At 37.5% G+C, this 25,700-nt stretch overlaps 1 protein-coding gene across 3 annotated transcripts in view; it reads left to right on the forward strand.

Moving 5' to 3' along the window:
• cacna1ha (calcium channel, voltage-dependent, T type, alpha 1H subunit a) overlaps positions 1-25,700 on the forward strand; it is a 104,566-nt gene that overhangs the window by 45,104 nt on the left and 33,762 nt on the right. For all 3 annotated transcript variants that reach the window (XM_051886670.1, XM_051886668.1, XM_051886669.1), the window contains exons 3-9: positions 7,909-8,021; positions 9,442-9,575; positions 9,914-10,011; positions 18,341-18,500; positions 20,249-20,561; positions 23,078-23,170; positions 24,009-24,786. In XM_051886670.1, the coding sequence (XP_051742630.1) occupies positions 7,909-8,021; positions 9,442-9,575; positions 9,914-10,011; positions 18,341-18,500; positions 20,249-20,561; positions 23,078-23,170; positions 24,009-24,786 (1,689 nt within the window). The remainder of the gene's footprint in view (positions 1-7,908; positions 8,022-9,441; positions 9,576-9,913; positions 10,012-18,340; positions 18,501-20,248; positions 20,562-23,077; positions 23,171-24,008; positions 24,787-25,700) is intronic.

Here is a 25,700-nt window from a genome sequence, read left to right on the forward strand (position 1 = left end):
GTTTGGGAGGATTTAAAAAAAAATCCTCTGCTCTCACCCAAAGACAACATCCAGCATATTCAGTTTTCAGACACGACTGGAACTTCAAACAGGACCGGCTTCTATGGAATTGATGAAACTAAAAAAAGAGATTTTTGGCAGCAAACCCAGCAGATGGGTTTGGCGCACACAGGGATAAAAAGTACCCAATGTGAATGATTAAATATACAGCTGGATCTTTAATGTTGTGGGTCTATTTTCTTGCTGGAGGTCCTGGACATCCTATACAGATACATGGCATCATGGATTCTATCAAATACCAAAAGATAAAACCTGCTAGAAATCTTATAATGGACCATGGTTGGATCTTCCATCAGGACAATGATCCAAAACAAACAGCAAAATCAACATAAAAATGTGTTACTGAGCACAAAATTCCCAGTCCCCTGACCTGAAAAGGATAAACAGTGCAAATTTATTTTCACAGGCTTCTTTGTTAAAATTTACTAAGGGTGCCAATATATATATATTAGGGATGGTAAGATTCACCAATTTGCATCGGTGCATCGGTTTAAAAGTTAACGGTGCGATGCATCGATTTAAAAAAAGTGTGCATCAGCTACAAGTTGGCATTTGTATCGCGATGCATTGGTTCTAACATAACTGCATCTGTAAAAACCGATTTATTAATATATAATTATTAGTAGATGCGCAAAACTTTTATTATTTAGAAAGTGACCAATAATTTGTGACAATATTTTTAAATATAGATTGATTTCTTCTCTCTAAACTGTTTTCCAAGCGCATTCTCTCATCACCACTGTGACTGCTGCTACGTGAATATGACGTATCACAACTCTACGGAGACCGAGGCGTGTCAAGAGTCATAGAGTATAGATTAACATGGCACTACAAAGGCCTGTTTGTGAAAGGGCCATGCCTTAGAAGTCAGAAGGCATTAAGTTAATTTATGATTTGCTGTCTGTCTGAACCAAAGAAATAAAAGCAAACTATCTGTACCCATATTCAGGGCCCTATGATTTCCGCGATGCAGAAAACATGGACAGAATCGCGGAATCCATTCATAAACGGAATCCAGTTTACTGTATGACGTGGAATGTCATGGAATTTGTCAAATTTTGGATGAATAAATCAAAAGTAGGGGCACAGTTACATAAAATTGCGATATGGACTAGTGTCTGTGAATATTAAACTGCAAGAAGACAAACTGAATATGAATCCTGCATGTTCTGCGTGTCTCTGGCGCAGACGCGCGAATATGTTTACTACACATACTGAAGCACGTGTGACACTCGCGGTGTTTTTTCCAGCATCTGCCATATAAGTGCTTAAGCTTAACCAGACAATATTTTTGTCTGGTAAGTCTGGTATATACTAGTAAGTACTTCCTTGAATTACAGCACCAGCATATGAATATGCTGGTACCTTTTGAACTCACAGAGTTCAAAAGGTACTGCATAACAGGAAGTACCCAACGATGTTGTGTCTGTCCCTGGGGTTTGGACCCTCTGACCCTACTGGAGAATGTTATTACAGACTGCCTTGATTGAATTTGCTCTCTGCTAATGAACGCACAGCAGAGGGGAGCACTGCATCTCCACTTGCATTGTGATGAGTTGGCTGACTCGGAAGAACCCGGTCACCCTCGTGCCAGTGGTGTCCATTAGTCTAGGTGGCAGGCTGTGATGGTCCTCTTGGCTTAATCAATGTGATGGCTTCATTAATCCTTTTCTCCTAAGCTAGCAACAAGCAAATAATCCAATTGTTAGCAGTGACAGTGAGTAGTGAGACTTCCAGCTTCTGTTTCTCAGAGTCATGATGCTGCCAAGTAAAGGTGAAACCAGCGCTCAGAGAAAGCCCATTTATCATTTTGAAGGGTTTCACAGAAAAAGGAAGCCGCGCTTTAAGCTTTAAAATGTAAGGATATTTGAATTTATTAAAAAGGAAGTGTATAATGTGTTTTCTGTACGTCAGTCATTCCCATTGATGATTTCCCATTACTGTGGCATTATGAAAACAACTTTTCTGATTATGAAAACTCAAACTTTTTGTTTGAGCAAAAGGGGTTTCTGTTATGAATAAATCTGTTTAGTCAGTGTTTTCTTATCATATTTATCAAATTTAGACTGACTGAAAATGCATTTAATTTTACTCAACAAAAATACACACAGAATATTTTATATGTTGCTAAAATGTCACTTGTAAAAACACATGAGACAAAAAGACTAAGGGCCCCATCATATACCTGGCGAAATGCGGCGCCAGGCACGATGCAAGTGTTTTTTGCTAATTTCAGCCCGATGCAGTTATCACGTTGTTTAAATAGCGAATGCATTTGCGCCCATTTGTGCGCCCATGGGCATGGGCCCATGGGCGTGCTGGTCTGAAAACGAGGTGTGTTCAGGCGCATTGTTGGCGGGTTACTATTTTAAGGCAACTGAAATAGACTGCACCATTGACCAACTGAAACCTGGTCTAAAGTCAATGGTGCAGTATTTGTTTTGTTATTTAAAGAGCGCGTTAGTAATATGCACCTATATGCGGTGCACAACGTGCCGACATTCTGCTTATTACACACACAGGGATGCGCAGCAGCACACAAACATGCCAAATATTAAAAATAAAAGGATTACAATGTAAAAGATTAGTATTGTATTCATAAAGATAAAAATGCTTTGGTGGAATCCGGCTTTTCCAGCAGATCCGTTTCCTCACTAGAGAAGCGTTCAGTTTTTCCGCTTGCAAATTCCGCCATGGAAATAGCGAATCTGCCATGACGCAAGCGCAACTGGCTTTTAAAGGGAATAGGAGATGAGAGTCTGATTGGTTTATAGCACGTTGCGCCCAAAACACACCCATTACTCATTAAGGGAATCCTTTTATACCATGCACCAGGCACGGCAACCATTTTTCCTGTCCTTAAACTAGCAGAAGTGGATTCGGACATGCCCTAAGTGCACTTGTGCCGTGCACTTTACACCATGCGCTTAGATCGTTAAAATAGGGCCCTAAATATTCTTGCTTATTGCCACCTACTGGGGCAATGATGTAGTCTGTAGAAAAATTCAGTGAACGAATCAGTGAATAAGTCAGAATAAATCTTTTTAGTCAACTGATTCAAAAGTTTCAGTTCACTGGGAGAAATCAAAAATGAAGCAAAAATTACACATATACTTTTAAAAAAAACTCATAACAATCCTTTGTATATATTTTTGACAAACTGTCATGCTGTTATAATATAGGCAGATATCAGAGAAAAAAAAACAAAGGAGCTGCTGCTGATAATCTGAACAGCAGTGCCAAAAACCCACATTAGCACCTAGAATGTGTAAATGAACACCTCTGTTAATTATGTCTTATTACTATTGCTTTAATTGCCAACTAAATGCCTTATTTATTCAGCGACACGATGCCAACTGCTAGAATAACAGGGATTTAGGCTTAAAGTGTGATTTCCAAACTCAATAGTTTTCCAGTGAGTCATGCATTTGCATGTTAGTGGGTTTCAATTAGGGCGGTAGCTGCAGCTTCCTCAGAAAAGAGATGCTGAAGGTTTGTTCTAACACACAGACACATTTTGCAACGCAGCCATATGGCAGATGTTCACAAGAGAGCGTGATAAAAGAACCAGTCTGCTGTGGCTGTGTCCCACTTAGTTGGCAGGATGAGTTCTTCAAGGACAGAAAATCTCTTGCACAAACACCATTCCATCTAGCCATCAAAGTCGTGCAACTTTTCTGTGATGTTGCAGAAAGCCCAGTAAATTACTGCTATAAGCCCCATTGCTAGAGCTATCTGAAGACAATAACTGGAGGCTTCGGGTGAAAAAACACTCAGATGAGCCAAGTTTTCTGTGTTTTTGCTGTGTAGAGAACGAATAAAATGAATGTAATGCACCGTTCGCACTGACAGCGATTTTCATCACTGCAGGTCACCAGGTCGCTGTATTGTTGGACGCTAGTAGGCGTTCATCCTGCTGATTCCCTAATACCCATAGCTTTGGAAAATCTCGTCACATATGAGATCTGTTGATTGTAAAAATAAAAGATCCGTTTTGACAAGGAATCAGTTCTTGCTGCTAAAATTCACATTGTGCAGGGGAAGTGTTTGTATATGGCAATGTATCATGTCATGAACAAGATGAACAATTATCAACCAAACTGATTTTAAACTCACTCAGAATACAGACAATGAAATCGTATTGCTGTATGTGGGAAGAGACAAATCCTATAGAAGAGTGTTATCATTCACAATAACATTTAAATCAATTGCTAAAAATGGCTTTTATCACATACACACTTAATATTTTACTACAGGGATAATGGATAAGAAAGACTATTGAAGACTCATCCTGCATTACACAGACTTTTGACGAATCAGATTCTCTCTAGAATAAGTCCCTCCCCTGATACAGACAGACTATCAAGTAGCAAGTCATGTTCCTGATGTACAATAGTGTTCAAAAGTTTGGGGTCAGTAAAAAATGACAGTAAAGAACAATTCCAAGTCAAATAAATGCTGTTCTTTTGAACTTTCTATTTCTTGCAGATTTTCGTCATATTTTCGTCATACTGTATAATGGTTAAAATGCTAAAAAAAAAAAAAAAATTTTGCTCAATTTTAATTACAATGATTGTTGTCGTTTGGGAAATTTATTTTTTACATTTCCTCAGAAGTTGCTCTTTCACCAATAAGCACAAATCAACAGAATATTGATTCATATGCATGGTTTATTTTACCTCTAGTGTACAGATTTATTAAAGCCTATCAATTATAGCCTAAACTAAATAAATACCAAAGACTTTAAATATACACTTGCCCTGTCTACATTATGAAAACTGGTAAAATAAAAACCTACTCTCAAATATTGTAACAGAGAAATTCCTAATAGTAATTTCAAGTTGCATTAATGTTTCTCTATTAAAACAACGGCAAAAAAAGGCCATACATATTGCCACACAGAGGTGGCGCAAGTACAATCAGCAACCACAATCACAAACAATACAGTCGAGATCCATGACAGAACACAGACTGGCTGAACGACACTTTCACTTAAGCAGTATACCTCAAATGGAGATCGCTGAACTTGTACAGTACCGTCGGTGTTTTCAGATCATGGCGCCTCCGCAGCGAGCGCATGCGAATGGTTGCCAGATTGCATAAAGCAAAAAGCAGAGCATGTAACCGGTTAACAGAAAAGCTCTGATTGGGGGATTTGAGCTCTTGATATCTGGAAACTGCAAACACAGCAGTCTGAAATGTTTTGGCTCCAATTTTTTCAACAAAAATAAAAAAGTTTTCATTCTTTTAACTACATTTTAGTCTCGTCTTTTTTCATCAGCAATATTGCATGTTTATATAGTCACAGTTATCGTTTAATGGCCTTTTTATCGTCTCATCATTGTCTCGTCTTAGTCAGGGGAAAAAACTTTGACGAACATTTTTCGTCAGATTTCGTTAACGAAATTAACACTAGTGCAAAGTATTATGAAGCAATGTATTTATTGTAGCATCTTGTCAGTGAATAATTACAAGAATAGTAATAAAGGGGGAAGAATAGTAGAAAAGGAGGAAGAATGGTGGAATAATAAAGGAGCAGAAAGAAGAAAACCATCTTCACAATGGTTGGGTTTCCATGACATTTTGCCTCCTCCCTTGATTTGCCTCGACTGGTGGTTGGAAAAATCTTATTTTAGCAGTAATGCATTTCCATTTACCTTTTAAGGGGATGGACGGACCGTAGAGCTGGTAAACTTGGCCAGTTCATTTCAACAGAATATAGACCATTATTTATGAAGTGACTGATTATCAATTTAAGGCACTCAGACTGTACTCTGTGAGTGGGAATTATAGCGTGTCTTTCACCATGACCCTAACCGCTCTGTGTGCCCTTCAGGTCTCTTAACCTCTGGCATGGCTTATTAAAGTCCACTCAATTTCCTGCTTTTCCCTGGAGAGCGTAACCATCTTTGAGCAAGTTATGAAGTGGGATTTGGGACCTGGATCTGCTTGGAAGCATGACTGAGACGTGATCTCTGGTCCAGCATCTAAGAAACACTAATCAAAATACTCTACATCCTGATTTACCACGGCTCCCTGGGCAGCCACTGTTTATCTTGGGAAATCATGTCCAATTCTAATTTTCTTCATTGTGTGCCAGCTGAATAGAAATCCTTACGATTTTTTTTCTTTTCGTTCTTTTTTCTTTAGACCTTTTCTGTTGTTTGTGAAGCTCCGACAGAGGCACGGTGACTTGAAAATCCTCAGGGTTCATCATCAGCACCTGATTTCAGTCATTGTGAGGGAACACGACGTTATGATACCCACAATCCAAAGCTCTGTGATGGCTTATGGAAATGAGCACTATTCAAATTTCTCATTTGTGTATTGCATAGCAAGTGCCCATCATTTGCCCCATTTAGATGAACAGACCTGCATAAAACATGAGTTGCGAAGCCCTTGTCATTTCAACCCTAAGAAAGCTGATTGTGTCCTTGGAGGGTTTAAGCTCGGATGTTTTAAAGATTGTGTATGAATAGAGCCAGATGATCAGAAATTGTCTCGAGAACATCAGGATCCGCAGGGGCCTGTGGGTGGTGTTGGTGCTGATTTTTGGTGTGCGTAGATGTGTGACGGCCGCTGGTAATGATGGACACGTTGGTCATGATCTTCAGTGTAGTGGACAGCGCCAATGGAGGTGCTGATAGGTCATGCTTGGTGACAGCAGCAGCAGCTTGTTTCGACCTCGTCACTGAAGGTTCTTATGACATCTGACATCTCAGACAGCAGTGGAACCAATAGTTGTGCAGCTGAAACAGACATAACCCTGTTTCTATAGCACTCACTAAATATTTCAGCAGATAAGCAGTGAGAAGAACATTTTATGCCTGCTTGGATCTTTGATATGGCTGCTATGGCTGTATAGTTTATTGATGTATTTCGCGTTAGTTCTCCACTGGTGATAAAACAATGGAAATGTTTTACTGTAATTCCTCTGCATGTCAACCCTTTAAACACATGTTCAAAAGTTTGGGGTCAGTAAATATTTTTTTTTAAATAAATGAATACTTTAATTCAGCAAGGATGCATTAAATTGATCAAAACACATTTATAATCAGCATTTTAGAGTGATTTATGAAGGATCATGTGACACTGAAGACTGGAGTAATGATGCTTTGCCATTACAGAAAGAAATTACATTTTAAAATATATTCAAATAGAACACAGTTATTTTAAATTGTAATAATATTTTACAATACAAATGTTTTTTTTTTTCCCCACAATAATACTGTTCTTTATTTTACAATTTTAATGTATTTTTGAACAAATAAATATGGACTTGATGAGCATTTGAATCTTTTTTCAAAAATCTTACCCACCCCAAAACTTTGAACGGTCATGTGTAACATTGATTTCTAAATATACATGCAGATTTTTTTTTTTAACATGTTTTGGCTTTTCCCATTTAATTTCATAAGTGCCTATGGTTTGTTAAACTTTTAAGACACATCCAGACCTTTAACTAATTTTAATTTATTTTAATTTAATTTTATCCCCGTGTTTGTGTTTCGGCCTTGAGGAAACCAAATAACTAAAATTAAAAAAGAAAAAAATGTTAAACTTAATTTATTTCATCTGTAAATAATAGGCTTTGCACTTTTTAATCATGCTTTAGAAGTTTAATTAAAATTCAATCAGAAGGAAGGAACATTTTGCAATAACGTCCTTGAATTTTTTTGCAAATCCGTAGTGTTGTTTGCTCCGGTTTGTTAAACTCATTTCCTCTAAGTATGGGATCAACAAAATCAATATTGGTGTTTACTGTCTATGTACTGTCTATATATTTCTTTGCAATTGTCTGAACACAATCCAGAAACCTCTGTGATGTATTCCCTTGACTCTTGTGCACATGGTTTGAGCATGTGAGCATGCTGGTGATTCTCTTGAACTGTGTGACTCTGGGCATGTTCCAGCCATGTGAGGACCTCAAGTGCCAGTCTGAGTGGTGTATCGTCTTACAGGTAAGTCTCGCTCCATTATGCTATGAGAGATGGACTCTGATAGCTCATAATAGGATAATGTTCCTTCAAATATCATTCTGTAAAAGATTTGAGATGCTTTAAACTGTAGATATTAAATTGCATAAAATAGCATCAAACCAAATGGCCTCTGCAATCAAATGTCGCAAGAGCTTTTCTCAGAACTAGCTTCACTTTTCTGAGCCATTATTTCAAATCAAACTAGTTTCGAGGTGATTTTTAGTGGATGTATGAAGTTCCTAGAATAACAGTCATGGTTCATTACATGTTCCACTAACATGGTCCATGTTTAACTTTTTGTCTTTAATCAATTTATCCATATTTTTCATCATTTGAACATTCATGGCATTTGTGTGTGTGTGTGTGTGTGTGTGTGTGTGGGTGTGTGTGTGCATCAGGGTATAGCTAATAAACTAATACTAAAGCAATAAAAATACATTTTTGTCTTTTATTAAAATATAAAAAATATAACTTATTTTATTTCAGACAGTTGGCAAGGCAACATTAACATAAACATCTAGTTTAACTATATGTACTAAAATAACTAAAACTGAAATAAAATGATCAAAAACTATATAGACATTTAAAAAAAAAAATAATAATTGAAATAACAAAAATGCAAAACAAAATTATAACAAAAATATAAAGATAAAAATTATATTATATTAATAAAAACTACAATATAATACTAATGATACTTTAGTATGATACTAAAATAACACTGGTGTGGATTATATGTCCAAAATAATTTTGGGGGCCACTATACATCAGAATTCATTTTTTCTTTTTGTTTCCATTAGTCTTAAAATGATTCGTTACCCTTTATTTTATTTGTTTATTTTATTATTTTTGTGTCCAATGTCTGTTTTTAGGACTGTCCCACCATAGAGTTGGCGTTTAGCCCATGTTTTGTGGCACGCACAGGTTTAGGGGTCATTGGAACCTTTGCCAGATATCAGACTGAAGCATTTTGCTTCTTTAGTTTTGTAATTCTCTGTAATCCTGCCCACGCTCCCACCAGTGAGCGGGGTTGTGTACGTATATGGTACTGTGGGAAATTTTTATGTCCAGAAGAGTCTGACATCAGCATCAGCAGGATTTAGGAGATCGGGTCGGCTGAGGCCAAAGCTGAAAATACTACACATCATGAATCATAGCGGATCTTCTCACTCTCTCCTTGTAAAATGCTCTCAAATAGTGCCCAAATTTATATAGGCACTTTTGTAGTTCTTCGCCTGTACAGAGGCCCCTAAAGGGATATGGTGATGGGAAAGAAAAATAGATGGGAGGAAAAATTATTTTGAAATATAATTGTTTTCCCCCATCTCATGTTCTGCCTCCTACAGTACGTAAAATGTCTGTCCTTCTATATGATAGAAATGAATGTGGTTTTTGTCCACAGGCATTTGATGACTGTATCTTCGCCTTCTTTGCTGTGGAGATGGTCATTAAAATGATAGCCCTGGGGATTTTTGGATCAAAGTGTTACCTTGGTGACACATGGAACCGCCTGGACTTCTTCATTGTCATGGCAGGGTGAGGAATCCTGTCTCTTTTCTCACTTGTCACTCATGCATTCAGCCATTATCACCACGATAAAGCTAGTCCATAGGGACCTGCTGCTCGATTTACAGGCCGTCATTTGGGAAATGGAATTTCCCAGTGCTCTGATTCATTAACCATTTAAAAAACATTCCCCTTGTTGTTTAAAATGACCTTTAATTTGACAAGAGTGATGAACGCATCAAGACTTCTGTTTTAAAACCACTTTTCTTTCATTATCCTCCCATAAGATTGACAGAAAGAAAGGTTATAGAGATTGACCTTTAGTGTCTAATGCTTGCAGTACATTTCCTCTGCTCTGCTTCCTCCAGGATGATGGAGTATTCACTGGACGGTCATAACGCCAGCCTGTCAGCCATCCGGACTGTGCGAGTGCTCAGGCCCCTGCGAGCCATCAACAGAGTGCCTAGTAAGTGTCTTTCATGCTGGAAAATCCTGATAAAATGATATATTTATGGTCATTGATTGGTTCAAGACGGTTTAAAAATATTGATCAACCAGGTTAAGTTGACTAGGTCACCTTGGCTGAGCTGCTGGGGATCCATGGTGATTAGACACATGACATTTGGCTTAAAACATGCCATATTTCAATTCATATTTTTCCAGGAAAATATTTTTCCTTGGCAGCAACAAACTAGCTATTATATTCCAAAAAAAAAAAAAAAACCCAGCTTAAACCACCTGAGGCTGCTATGACCTGGTTTTTCCAGCAGGGTGATCTTTGGCTGCTACCCGCCACTCAAAGACATTGTTATGTGTCATTTCATCTGTGATGAAAGGCAAAAATTGCTGTCTGATCTATGACATGTGAAGCAGAGATCATCTCATCCAATCATGTGATGAGCCTGTGTGCAGGAAAGACAACTTACAGAACACACTAGTCTATAAATTACCCAGCAGAAAATGTACCACAAACTGAGAAAGGCGTATTTCTTTTAGTAATGAGCCTCTGTGTGGCGGACTGACAGTTATATTTGATCTCCTAGATCCTTGTCTATAAGAAAAATAATGAGTCCCATAATGTGTCCAATACGTCAAAGGGCAAATAAAATTACAGTGGTGTCCCCTTTGCCTCTGGTTACTGTTAAGAGACTTCTACAAAGGCAAGCGTCTTATAGACAGTACCATTCAAAACTTTGGGGTTGGTAAGATTTTTTTTTTGATGTTTCTAAAAGAAGTCTCTTATGTTCAACAAGGCTGCATTTATTTGATCAGAAATACAATAAAAACAGTAATATTAAGAAATATTATAATTTAATGTATTATTATAATTTGTTTTGGACTATTTTAATGATGTCTTTAATACCTTTCTGGACCTCAAAAGGTGCAATGACGTTGCTACCTATGTGTGGTTCAGAAACCCTCAGATTTCATCAAAAATATCTTTATTAATAAAAAATATCTTTACAATAATTTGTGTTCTGAAGATGAACCAAGGTCTTACTGGTTTGTGACGACATGAGGGTGAGTAATTAATGACAGAAATTTCATTTTTGGGTGAACTAACCCTTTAAAACAGAGCGTTCAAATCAGAGGGCTAATATCAGGCTAGGAAAATGCCTTTTGTTTCTAAATTATGACATTTTTGATGTAAAAATCATTCTAACATTATAAGTGCACCCTAGGAAACATTATAAAACAATAAAACAATGCAGTTCGATATTTTTGTGGAAACCCGATACATTTACATTTAATAGAATGTTCAAAAGAACAGCATTTATTTGAAGTAGTTTTTTTATGGTAACAATGTCATGTTTGTTTAGTTTACTTTTATTCAACTAGCTGAATAAAAGTATACATTTCTTTCAGAACAAAACATTTATATTTACTTGTAGGTATATATGTATATACAGTAGGTTGTGTATATAGGCATCAAAAATCTTGTGCAGTTTTAAAACAAAAAACAAAAACAAAAAACAAATAGGGAGTTAACTAACTAGCTTGCAGTGTTTTTAGGGAGCAAACATTTTAGTGCACTTGAATTTTAAGATTCTGTGGGCAGTGCACTAACTACTAAACTACGGGGTGGACTGAGACCCCCCACCCCTGGAGCTGTAGATTTTAAGTATGAGTAAGTCTGCTCCACCACATCAGCTTTAATGACTCTGCTGTTGCCCAGATGGAAAACGAGATATTGTGATTTATTTGTCTCGGTGGAGTGTTGCCGCCAGCATAAGTGCTTTTAGTATGGAATGATATTACTATTTGCTGGAGCGAATTGTGGATGTTAGTTTGAGTGCATGTGTGCATCTACGTTATTTTGTTATTGCCGACAGCCCAACATGACTTCTCACACCTGAAGCCATAATTCAAATACCAAGCTGGAAATGCTTGGCAGAGTGATTCTCTATCTCCCCTCTATCTGTTTACACGAGAGCGAGTTAGCATGTCCATCCTCTTTGTGACCGCACAGTTCTCTAGGGGGCTCATTAGAGTGTCCGAGCGACACTGTGGCTCCACGCTGTCTTTGGCAGGAGGGATGCAGGACATCAAAAGGATGTCCACACTCAGACAGGCCCATTTAAGGCCCTCTCCTCCTCATATCATACACTTAAATTACATCAGCCACACACACCCACCTCAAACACATTAGTCACACGGATCCACTGGATGCATCGCTTCTCTCCAGGGGCACTTCTCTCAATGATGTTTGCTGATGTTTTTATGCACTTGGAGTGAGGAAAACAGTGTCTTTTTGCTGCTTTCCACCATTGTTGTGTAATTTCAAGAAATCAGAGTGATAGACAGGACTGTTTCATCTTATAAAGGCCTACAGACTAACTTTTTTTTACTAGGAGCACTGTAGCCCCTTACTGAAAATTTTAGGAGCACAAGCAGAAAATTTAGGGGCACACCTTAAATCGACCTGCAGCACAGTTATTCACATTTTCCTCCATTTTGACTGTATTACAGACAAATGCCTTGGTATAAATACACTTAACTTACAGAAATTATAATGTGCAGTTTTATTTTAAGTTTGCAAGGCTCCAGATTAACATTTGAGGGCAGCATTATCATTCACTATGTCTAAATAATAATTCAAAAGCAAAACGATTGAAAATATATATTAGCGAGTGGAAATGGCAGCCACCTACTGGTTACAATGGTAATTTAATGTCTTTTTTATTTTTAAATAAGTGTGAGTTTTCCTACATGTTGAAATTTATACCCCTGGATTCACAGACAAGGCTTAAGCTAGTCCCAGACTAAAATGCATGTTTGAGCTGTTTTAACTGAAATCTTAAATATCTTAAAATATGTCACTGAAATTGTTTTGTCTCAAGATGAACACCAGTAATATTTTATTCTAGGGTATGTTTATAAAAGTTACTTAAAAATCCTAATTAAACTAAGGCCTAATCCTGGCTTATAGGCTAAACCCTGTCTGTGAAACCGAGCCTTAGTTTTATAAATGGTCTAATCTAGGATGAACAAATAATGTTTTGGTCATCACATTACAAATAACATTTAAATATGATAATATTAGAGATTTGAAGTGCTGGAAAAAGATGTGTGAAGTGCTTGAAAGCATTTTACTATTCCTGCCAAAATTCCACAGTTACAGTTAGTGTTATTACATTAAATCCATGGCGAATGTTGTTAGTTTGTGGACTGAAAGCCCTCTATAACTTGTTCATTCATAGCACAATGTTTCTCCTGGTTTCCACGTCAGCGCTGTTTGATCTTATGTCTAAGGTTAACAACAGAGAACTCTGCACTGAATTTGAATGCTTCTCACTAGATCTCGCAGCGATATTATTAATTCTGTGACAAATTCAAATGCTTTCTTTACGCGCCAGCGCAACTGCTAACAAATTTTGATCGCACCGGCAGGAAAAATGGTAGCAAAATGCGACCATTTAGTCGCAGTCTGGTGCCCTGTTAAATGAGTATGAGTATCTGTAGGTAACAGGTTATTCATTCTGTATCAGATATGCTGAACTTTGATGCTCTCTTTAACGGCACAACTCTCACTATCTGGCCACTGTTACACACGCAATGCGAGTGGATGTCTGTTTATCACAGCTGACATGCAACAAAATGCTTCACAAAAAATAAAGCGCCGTTGATGAACGAACGACAAGGAAGCACAAAAAATGAACATACAGTACACACGAGTAAATACAAAGTGTTCGTTGTTAGTTGCAAACAGCGCAGCAGCTCCAGACAATCAAAACCCAGTGTACTCACATGAGAAGTGGGATCAAAGCAGCCTCCGTGTCTGTTTTCAGGCCTTCCCTCTTAGCTCTCTCCAGCGCTGGAAAGCTTTTCTAATATAAACGCGGGTCCTAAAGCGTTTTGCCTAGACATAAACCTTCATTCCAGTGATATTCTTTTGAGCTCTTTTGTATTGTGTCCCATTTCTCGTTCTGCAGCTTTTTTTCTTATTTTCAAATCTCCCACTCACTCATTCTCTCTCCTCGACCGTCATACGCCCCCTAATGCTGATTGGTTAGACGTTTGTTGTTGGTATCGGCCCGACTAACTCCCAAACAGTGGATTTGAAATAGTCCACCTTTAAGCCAGGATTAGGCCTTAGTTCCATTAGGGCAATTAAGTAGCTTATATAAACGTGCCTTAGCAAAAAACTGTTGTGCATCTTGAGACAAAACATTGGCACTGACATATTTTAAGATATATCAGTGTAAGTTGCTTTCAGTTAAAACAGCTCAAACATGCATTTTAGTCTGAGACTAGGCTTAAGGCCTGTTCACACCAAGAACGATAACTATAAAGATAACTATAACGATAACTATATTTGTGTCCACACCAACCTAAGCTCACGTGCTGCGGTTTTAAAGTGTGTACAACATGTTTTTGGTGTTCTTGTTACATTCACACGGCTTTAACCAGTATTCGAGTGAATAGCTAGTGTACTGTAATCGATCTAATCTAACAGTGAATTTAGTTGACGAAGTCAATATAGTGGAATAAAAACAACACCAAGTCTTCTTCACTGCAACTTCAAAACTAGCGCTGGATACCTGAGGTAATTTTATGTTACACTGTTTGCTAGTCTGGCATAATGATCTCATCGTTAATACTTCTCACCATTTATTCCAAGGGTATGACCAATTGTTTTCCATATATCCATTTTCTTCCTTGAAAAGGGTGTGTGACTTGTCAAACAGTGGTGGCTTTTCCTGGACCTTGGCGATTAACTTCTCCGCAATGACTTCTGCCATTTTAAATGTGCAAGCCCTTGAATTAGAACGGATTCAGTATTTTATTGTTCAACAACTGGAAAAAAATCATTCTGAAAGTGATCCCAACGATATTGTTTCTCTATATCATTATCGTTATATCTGTGGTGTCGACAGTGCTATTCTTTTATATTTAGAACGATTTTTTTTAACTATGTCTTTTTCGTTATCTTTATAGTTATCGTTCTTGGTGTGAACGGGCCTTTAAGCTTTGTCTGTGAAACAAAGTCTAGTGTGCCACTGAACTGTCTTGATCACTGGGCCATGTGACACAACTGATTTACATATGCATCCATGCCTGTTCTTTTGCTCTTTGGTTTGATTTTTGTTAGGGTTGTCAGTTGATCAAAATATTTGATTGTAATTCATTTCACATAATCTCACAAAAATACATAACATGGACACATTTTGGTTTCAATTGCATCAAAATATATGTGAACTACTGAGATTATCTCACTTGCACAAAAGTATCATCTGCATATCATTCAGTAATGAAATAACTTTATTAGTTTAATAAAACTAATAAAGTTTTATTAAACTAATAATGAAACTTTATTAGTTTTATTAAACACACACACACACAACATTACAGTTTAATTAATCATATACATTAATGTGCTAACTTTGACAGCCGTTGTTTGTATTCTTTAGGACAGTGTAATATTTAACTGCCTGAAAGTTCTGATGTGAGTTTATATTAGCATGTCAAATACATTCCTTAAGCTTTTCCTATTATGGTAATTCTCAGCACTACACTAGAATTCTGCATCCACTCTCAAGAAAATGTCAGTGTTTTTTGCCTGTGCAAAACAATGCCACTGTAGGGTGTTGTCAGGGCATTGGTACATGGTAGCTAAGGTGTTGTGGGTGGGTTGCTAATGTGTTCTGACTAGTTGTTAACACATTGCTATGTGATTGCTAGGGTCTTGCTATGTGGTGTTCTGAGTTGTGGTTAGCTTTTATCAGAGGTTGTGAAAACCTGCTGTGGAGGATAATGGGAATGGGTATTTGTTCAGTGGTTTAAGTCTTAATTTTCCATTAAAGTTAGACTCAGTCAATCCCTGCGGTCCCTCAGCAGCGCACTTAAAATATGCAATTTCTCTGCACTGTCGAGCATTAACAAGTTGGACCAATTTAGGTTAAAGTTGTCATTCTACAACATAAGGTTTGCCATTTGATTTACATTACACTATATGCACTGTAAAAAAAATGTTTTAGGTTCTCTCAACTATTGTTTTTAAAAAAAAAATTATCCTAAGTAACATTACTTTTTTTGAATGTGTTCAATTTGAATGTGTTCATTCACTAAATGCAAAATGACTCATTTAGGCAATAAATTCATCAAGGGAACTACATGTAACCGAGCTGTATCAAAAGGTCACACTTAACTCCCTACTATGCCACCAGGGACTTACACCCACGGAAATAATTTTGTTTAACACCTTGCAGCAACACAAGTTCAACAAAAGAGAATAGAGACGTGACCTTCAAGTACAAATACTTTTATTAACAAAACAACCATCAATAATAGATTAGGATAAACAGACAATTTATTTTTAATTTAAATGTTAAAATCCCATTTTGGAGATCTGGACTGGATGCCAAAATATTAAAACCACAACCCACCACTTAAAATAGTACAGGTTATACCAGGCCTGTGGGAAAGGGAAAGAAACAAAGTCACCGGACCACAACCCACAGTCTTAAAGGCACACACCACACACTGATATCTAAATCACTAACAAATAACTTGAAATAAATGCAGTGAACAGATCACTCTACACCCTCATCTCAATGTCCATGCAGTGAAGAAGACCTAGCTGACCCCAGAGGACAGACACTCCCACACAGACTGGCTCCTGGAACACAGAGAAAAGCATCAAATACTCCCCTTTAAGCAATAACACAAAATAAACCTCAGCGGTTGGCTCAACCTTATCTCAGGTTTTAAAATCACACACTTAAACCAAATATAAGAGTAGAACAAAACACTGTTTCAACACAAACCCAACTAACAATACAATATGAAACTAAACAAAGTATGCATAACATACAACAAAATAAATCTATCATTTTGGTAGCCATATATATGTATATAATATATATATGGCTACCAAAATGAACCTTCTGAAACTAGATACCTGCTTTGTAAGGTGATTGCACACTCAGAAAGACAACTTAGTTCACTGCACATATATATATACACACACACACACACACTGTACATATAGTTTATAAAATAAAGTATATAAACAGCAAACAGCAAATCAACAGTAACCGTATCATTTATTCATTTTGCAATGCATGCTGGGAACTCATAAACCCTTAACATTTCACAAATATTGTCCAATTTGAATTTCTTTTTTTTCCCAACAACTGTGTTTGACTAGTTGGGACAACATTTAGGAGAATTCTGTTGGTCTTAATGTTGTTTCAAGTACATAACATTTCTACCAGAAAGACTCAGAGGGCAGGTGAATGTTTGCTTGGTATTTATTCCATAATGTATTAACAGATGGTAGTGAGCGACAATGATTCGTGTTTAGTTGTATAAGTGTTTTGGTGTAGGCCCAGTCCTTATTCCGAATCCTGGGGAAATGCAGATTCGGCTGATCCTGCCTGAAGATGAAGGCAGGGGCGGAGCCTACCTCCGATGGATGGACAGGGCCAACCTGGTGGTGGTGGGGAGGATGGAGGGGAACGTCAGGGTCATCAACTGCAAACGTGAAACAGAGAGTTCAGTGCTTATATACTCCAGGTGTAAGGCAGTGATTGGCTAGACCTATGAATGAATGATGTGGCATTAGAGTATTCCTGGTAGAACCTATGCTAAAGCTTTCATTTCTTAGTATTTGTGACTCAAAAGGTCTCTTAAAAGGTTAGTTTACCCAAAAATTTAAATTCTGTCATTATTTACTCACCTTCATTAAAAGACATCATTAAAGTACTCCATGTGACTCCAGTGGTTTAACCTCAGTTTTATGAAGCGACGTGAGTGCTTTGTTTGCACAAACCACTGGAGTCAGACTTCATCAAAAATATCTTAATTTGTGTTGTGAAGATGAACGAAGGTCTAACGGGTGTAGAACGAAATGAAGGTGAGTAATTAATGACAGAATTTAAATTTTTGGGTGAAATAACCCTTTAAGGTGGACAGTGTAGTTATCGTGTAGTATCTAGTGCTCCTCTAGTTAAAATAATGTATAAAAACTCACCTCATAAATGTGTCCATTTGCAATATGATATAATTTAATACCAACATAGTTGAAATCAAATGCACATTTACTTTTCAAAATATTTAATTAAAATTCACTCACACAATTCAGATTGTGAAAAAAAAATCTATTGGTAGATTTTCAAATCAACGTTATGAGTCAAGGTTGATAATCTCAAAATACTGTCTGATTAATCCATACACTGGTCTATCCACTTTATTTATAATAAAGCATAGAATATTATGCAAAGCCTAAAAGCAGTATGGAGTAAACACAAGACAATTAAAATACTGTGTTCTCTTGTGCCTTTGTATTTCAGGTATGAGGATACTGGTGACTCTGCTTCTTGATACTCTGCCTATGTTAGGCAACGTCCTCCTGCTGTGCTTTTTTGTCTTCTTTATATTCGGCATTGTCGGGGTGCAGCTGTGGGCTGGACTCCTTAGGAATCGGTGTTTCATGCCAGATGATGTGAAAGCGTAAGTACTGTCCTGCTCTTATCTAACCGGCAGCCTTCTTCCCCTCTTCTCCTCTTTTACCCTCTCTCCGCTGGGAGCATGTCAGCGCTACCGACATGATCCAAAGTGGCAGCCAACTGTTGCCAGCAGCAATGGCATTTCAGCCACTGACAGTCTTGTAAACTGAACATTGCACCCTGGCATCAAATCAGTGCTGAGCATTGGTCCCCGAGCACTGAAGGTACACACACCTCCAACAAAGGTACAAGAGTAAAACCACATTAAATAAATAAAAAAGTCTTTAGAGGCATTGATGATTACAGACTGTAGTCGTCAAAATGGGCTGAATTATAAATCATAGATTTTGATGTAATTGGACAAATTGGTGCTCTGTAAATGCATGTGTTTGTGTAATGGCCCCTGTGATTCAAACATGCTAGAGCAATAACATTTTCATCTTCCGGTTCTTATTTAACATGAAATATGAGCTAGTGAAATGTCCTGTTCTAAAGTGTTTTTGCTGAAAGTTTATTTTCATTTTATTGAGATTATATTAAGCACTGCATATAATGGCAGTAAAAGCAGAGTTTTGACCTGGTTCAGTCTTTAGTTGATTTAATTTTTTGTATTGCTTTGCAATACCATTTGTGACATGATATTCCCAAACTCCTCAGTGTATATCTTGTTTTAATAACAATGTCTGAATCAGGTTCTGTTTTAAATGTAATTTGTTTTATGTTTGGGGGCTCCAGGGTCCCCAATGATGTATATAAAAAATAATAATAGTAATTTTGAAATTAACTTATTTTTCCTTTAAAACTTACTTCTGACCTAATTTAAACATATTAGGCAGATGAATCAATGGTATGCAAGAGTGTCCATGATAAAGAAAAGGAAAAATATTTTAAAAATCTAGTTTAAAACACATTTGCCAAGTTTTTCTAAAAAAAAAAAAAGTACTCTTGGTGCCCTGTTGGTTTCAGATGGTTTTGAACAATGTTTCTACCATTTTCAAGTTTAAATTTAATGACTCTAAAGGTGATGATATATGGGGCAACTTTTTGAGCAATGTTGCTAGGCATTGTTGCTGTCAACGGACAACCTGGTGAGACACAGGGCAACTAATCATGGCAACGGACAGTTGGCAGCAACTAATCAGAGAGGAGAAAATCTATTGCCAACCCAATAAAAAAATGCTTTTCCGATCTGATTTGTGATGGATTTTTTCTGAAAACTCCAAGCCGGTCACGTGATCGGCTGCTAGCATTCTGATTGGAGGATCTCAAAAAATTGCCCACAACCAATCTAAAGTATCCAGATAGAAATTTGTTGCTCATTCTCAATGGGAAAGTGTCCAAGCAACATTGCTCAAAAAGTTGCCCCGTGTATCATCACCTTAAATGTCATGTGGTGTAACTAATAAAATATTTTCCTCACGCCTTGAATACGTATAAGTGTCAACATCTTAATCAATTTTTTAAAATATATTTTGTCAAGGTAAAGTTTTTTTGTTTTTTTTTACGCACCAAATGACTTTTTCAAACCTGAACCAACCTTGCCTTGTCATAAAAAGGTCAAATTACCTGATATTTTAAGAGACTTATTGACCTTGGCACACAGTCATGAGGTTCTGCAGGGGTCCTCTCATGTAAATGACTTGTGTAAAGATGGAAGAAGCTGTGGTATCTGAGCATACAATGTTTCAGTTACAGTCTGTTTTAGTAAGCAAATGGCATAAATTTCGATTTGTTTTTCATTTGTTTCCGCAGCCTTTATAATCTGTCGTTCATGAGTCCGTACTACATGAATGAAGACGGTGAGGATAACCCCTTCATCTGCTCCTCCATTAAGGAGAATGGCATGCTGCGCTGCAGTGAGGTGCCCCCCCTCAAGGATGGTGTTGAGTGCACTTTAAATGCATCTCCACCGGGACATGCCTACTCTGGCCTGGATGGGACCAGCAACAGCAGCTGTGTTAACTGGAACCAGTATTACAATGTGTGTAAGGCCGGGGAGCTCAACCCGCACAAAGGGGCAGTGAACTTTGATAATATTGGATATGCCTGGATTGCGATATTCCAGGTACGTTCCTCTTGATTTTCCACATGACTGATGGTCTTTTTGTTGGACGCTGTGGGAATGGAAATGCATTAGTAAGCATCATTGTTCATTGAAGTCAAAGGCCCTAGTTATTCCAAAGATAGATGAGGCTTTTTACAACTTTTTATTGCTCAATTTTCTTCTTGAAAGGACAAAGTCTTGTTAAGCACGCTCCAACCACACCAGATAATTGAATCTCCACTGAGCAAATGTCTGTTTTAGTCATTCATGGCCCTTTCTCGGAAGGAACTCTGCAAAGTGATGAGATTTTTCGATGGGAAAGTGATATCTTGTATCGCAGCCTGTGGAAATTAAATAAGAATAGAAAAAGCAACCCGCTGCATATTAACTCATCAGTACTTTCAATCCATCCTCATCAGCAGAGTTGAATCACCACAGACGAATTGATGGCACAGACCACTAGTATTTAATATGCGCAGTCATGCCCTTGGTGGAGGGGCGCATTAGGCCCACCGTACGGACATACAATGAGACCTGTGCTCTAGTCTGTGGAAATGAATGTCGGTCTCATTTGTCCGATCATTACAAGTGGGTCAGTCACGTGGTGTCCCTTTTGGCTGGGATATAATGACAGTACAGGGTATGCAATTATAAAAGAGGGCCTAAAGGGTTTTCACCTGTGTCAACATAAGATTTTAATAGGGCCTGGATTGTACTCATAAGATGACACCTCCGGGAGCAGGTTATTCTAAAACAAGTTTTTATTTTTTTATTTTTTTTATACCTATTAGCCCTTTTATGTCCAGATAAACCTTCTTATATAAGGTTACTGTAAAATTAAACTTAAAAATATCATGCCATCATTTATTTTTCTATTCCTTTTTAAATACATTTAAATACATTTTAGGTATATTTGTTTTAAAGTTGTTCCAGATCCAGACATACTGTCTTAAAAAAATGAAAATCAATCATAAAAAAAAGGGTTGGCATTTTACAAATGGAGTAAAAAAATATATAGATATTTTAGGATTTAATATTTATTGTGTTTATATTTCATTTATTTTCTTTATATAAACTGATATGTCAATTTTCACACAATAAATATTAAATGTTAAAATATATATTTTTTTTTATTCAAGGCAGTTTTCACTTGTGAAATGAAAATTTTTATTGTGCATCATTTCAGATATTTGTAATTTGTCAGATATTTTACTAAATTATGCTTAAAGTTTGAAAATATTAGTTAATTGTGTATATTTTGAATGCATAAAATGCTATCTATGAAATTTTATTTAGACAAAAGCTGACAGTTTAAAAAAAAAAAATAAAAAAAAATAAATTGTTAAACATTGACATTTCCATGAACTAATTCCATCAGAGAATGCTATTTAGTGGACAAGTTAAACTAGTGAGAGTGTTTTATGAGAGTTTATTTTATTTTCTAAAATTCTACAAGTGCCAGTATTCCAAGAAACACCCACATAAGGAAATATTCAAGGATATTAGTGCTGTGACCAGCTGAAAACAATCCAAGTAAAAAGTTTTTTTTTTATTCTGACATCCATTAAATCCTGAGCCCAAATGGACTCTTAAGCAATATTTTGAAATTATGTCTGGTATGGCTGTGTACAGTGTGTAAAAAGAGGCTATAATAAATTATGTAAAATTGTGTGTCTAGCAGTACAGTCCCATTTACAAAATGTAAATGTGGCTAAGTTTTGAATCAGCTGTTTTAAAGCCAAATGTGTGGATGCACTGTGGAAATCAAAAAAGAAGATTCATGTTTTTGTTTTTATGTGAACAGCAGAAATTTGTCTCTTTAAAAACCAAAATGTCTTTCCAGAACCAGAAAATTAATCCAGTAGACAGCACAGAAAGAATGAGAAAAACAGGAGTTCAAACATTAAGACTAATGCTAAATGATACAGCTGGATGGGAATGAAATGTAGTGCTGCAGGCGCAGAGCTTCCAAAACAAATGACTCAATGCTAACAGACGTAACCCTGCACTACTACTTTTACTGCAATCAAACTAACAATCAGACCTCTGGCATCACTCTGTGCCATGCTATATTTTTTGTCCGATTTATATGTCCTTTCTACTTTGTGTTCACTAAAGAGTCTTTATGAAATAAAAGAGTTTCAAAATTAATATCTTGAAAGAAACAGCACTATTACAAGAGCTTTAGTGTCTAACACAAAAATTAGAGATGTCTTGATCTGAGTGTCTAAACTGAGGTAATTTATTGAAACGTTACCTCAGGTCAAGGTGCATTAACAGTGCTCTACATTTGAATGTGTTTGAACTTGTTTATTATTTTCAAAAACCTGCAAAAAAACCCCCACTAAACTTGCAGGCTTTCCATTCCCCAAAAAACCCTCAAAACTCAGTGTTTGAGCCACCAGCCATCTGCACAGTTGGAAATGTGAGCCAGGCACCTGAGACTGCTATTCTGCTGGGCCAAGCTCAAGATAATGATCACTTGAGTCTTTCATCTCACAGCATTTCTTCTTAATTTCTCTTTTGTTTTTTTGCAGGTTATTACTTTGGAAGGATGGGTGGACATCATGTATTACGTTATGGATGCTCACTCCTTTTACAATTTTATATATTTTATATTGCTTATTATAGTAAGTATGCTCAAATTAAAAGTATTTAATATTTTCAGCCTGTTTCACACCATATACATGAGTAAATCGCAAGCAGGGCAGCAGCATAACTGTAACAGCAGGCATTTTAAGAAATGTAATGTGTCTCAACCCTGGTCCATACATTTGATGAATATTAAGTAGTATATACAAATTTCTACAAGTGACATTGCAAGTGGATATATCTGTCTCTCAGTGTGACCTATAAAAACTTAAATTGAAATTTTCAGGAATTTGAATTGAGAATGGATTTAAAATTACAGTTCAGTTCCTGAGTGTGAATTGAGCAGAATCCTGGATAAAATGGATGCCAAAATATACACATCCATACCATTATACCATTACCATTACAAAATATACACATCCATACAATAATAAGAAATGTTTCTTGAGAATCAGATCATCATATCAGAATGATTTCTGAAGGATCATGTGACACTGAAGACTGGAGTAATGATGCTGCAAATTCTGCTTTGTCATCACAGGAATAATTACATTTTAAAATATATAAAAAAATATTATTAATTGATTAATTAATTAAATGATTAAATAATTAATAAATTAATTAAAAAGAATAATAATAATATTTCATTTTCAAGTAATAATAATAATTTTTGATCAAATAAATGCAGCCTTGGTGAGCATTAGAGACTTTAAAAAAAAATGTATATATAAAAAAATGGCAAACCCAAAATTTTGAACTGTAGTGTATTGTTTGTGCGCCATCTACATGTGAGGTGTAAAACAGGCATTAAACAGGCATTGAAGAGACTTCTCATATTCATGATGGTAAACTAAAGTGACTTTTTTTTTCCCTCAGGTGGGTTCCTTCTTCATGATCAACCTGTGCCTGGTTGTAATAGCAACCCAGTTCTCAGAAACAAAACAGCGTGAGAACCAGCTGATGCAGGAACAGCGAGCATGTTACCTCTCCAACGACAGCACCCTTGCCAGCTACTCTGAGCCGGGGAGCTGCTACGAGGAGATGCTGAGGTACATCAGCCACCTGTACCGCAAGGTGAAGCGCCGAGCTTCTCGTATCTACAACGGCTGGCAGAGCAAGCGCAGAAAGAAGGTGAACCCCAACAGCGTGCTGAGTGGGGGAGGAGGTGGCGGCAGCGGAGCCAACGGTCACAGCAGGCACAGGGGTGGCGGACACTGGGTCCGTTCCATCCACAACCTCATCCAACAGCACCAACGACAGCACTGTCACCTCAGCAATGGCAGCCCCAGTCCTGTGGCCTCCACGGGGCCCGGCGAGGCTCTGGAAATGAGGTCTATCACAACGGGGCCGCAATTGACCGTGTGCTCTCAGCCAACTGGCATGCACAATCTTTCTTCCAGGACTCAGTCAGTGCACAGCATTTATCAAGGTGACTTTCACGAGGCCCCGCAAGGACGAATGAGCGCCACGGTGGCCGTTCCGCCGCTTGGACGACTAAACGGGGGGATGAACTATCCAACCATCTTGCCCTCCCTAATCTGCAGCTATACAGGCAGCAGTTCTGCAGGGAAAGGGAGGAGGGAATCGGATATAAATACAGGATGTGAAGCGATTGATCCCTTTGAGAAGCTGCACCAGCTCATGGGAGAACATAGTAAGTTTTTCATAGTCATTGTTTCCTCTTCCTATCAGGTCTAGTTGTATTCACCCTACACAACCTTTTTCGGAATAATGAAAGGCCTTCTGACAAGTGATTGTTAGGCAGCCCTTTACAAATGCGACAGAAAATCGATACCTCAAATGTTAAAGTCATTAACACAATCTTTAAAGGAGTGAGGCGACAGCTGAAGTGCTCCACTAGCGACTGTGGCCATCAAGCCCTTTAAAATCCTAAGTCAACAGTTGATTCCTCATGTTAGACGGAGGCAGCAGGCTTATTCTGTCGTTGGAGGGAAAAGATCAGTTGGTTTTCAATGATTCAGACTGCTGGGGTTTCTAGTTGAGTAGTATTAAAGTGTTAGTTCACCCAAATATAAAAATTCTCTCATCATATAATTTTTTTCCAAACCCAAATAATTTACATATATTCAGTTATGTCTGTAAAGCCCGGCACACACCAAGCCGACGGTCAGCCGCCGGGCAGTTTTTGTTCGTCGGCCGACTAAGTTTTCTCAGTGTGTTCCGCACCGTTGGCTGAAGTTGGTCCTCCTCTGCTTTTTTCGGCCGATTCAACATGTTGAAACGGCGTCGTAGCTCGTCGGTCAGTCAGGCCATCTGATCATTCTGATTGGCTGTTCAGCTACTGCCACCTGCTGGTACGGAAAGGCATTTCCTTTGGATGTGCTACTTGGCCGTCGGGTGTCGAGCGTCGGTTTGGTGTGTCAGGGCAACTTTGGACCCAGACGCTGCCGACATGAGCCAACCCTGCAGTCTGCTTTCGTCGCCACTAGTTCGTCAGTGTCGGCTTGGTGTTTTCAGGGCATAAGACATCAGTGATTAGAAATGTCACTAGCTTGATATCTATAAAACTATTTAAGTTTACATTTTTAATTTGCACTCAAGAAAACT

Source organism: Ctenopharyngodon idella, chromosome 3, assembly GCF_019924925.1.
Source record: "Ctenopharyngodon idella isolate HZGC_01 chromosome 3, HZGC01, whole genome shotgun sequence".
In the NCBI taxonomy this organism is placed as follows: Eukaryota; Metazoa; Chordata; class Actinopteri; order Cypriniformes; family Xenocyprididae; genus Ctenopharyngodon; species Ctenopharyngodon idella.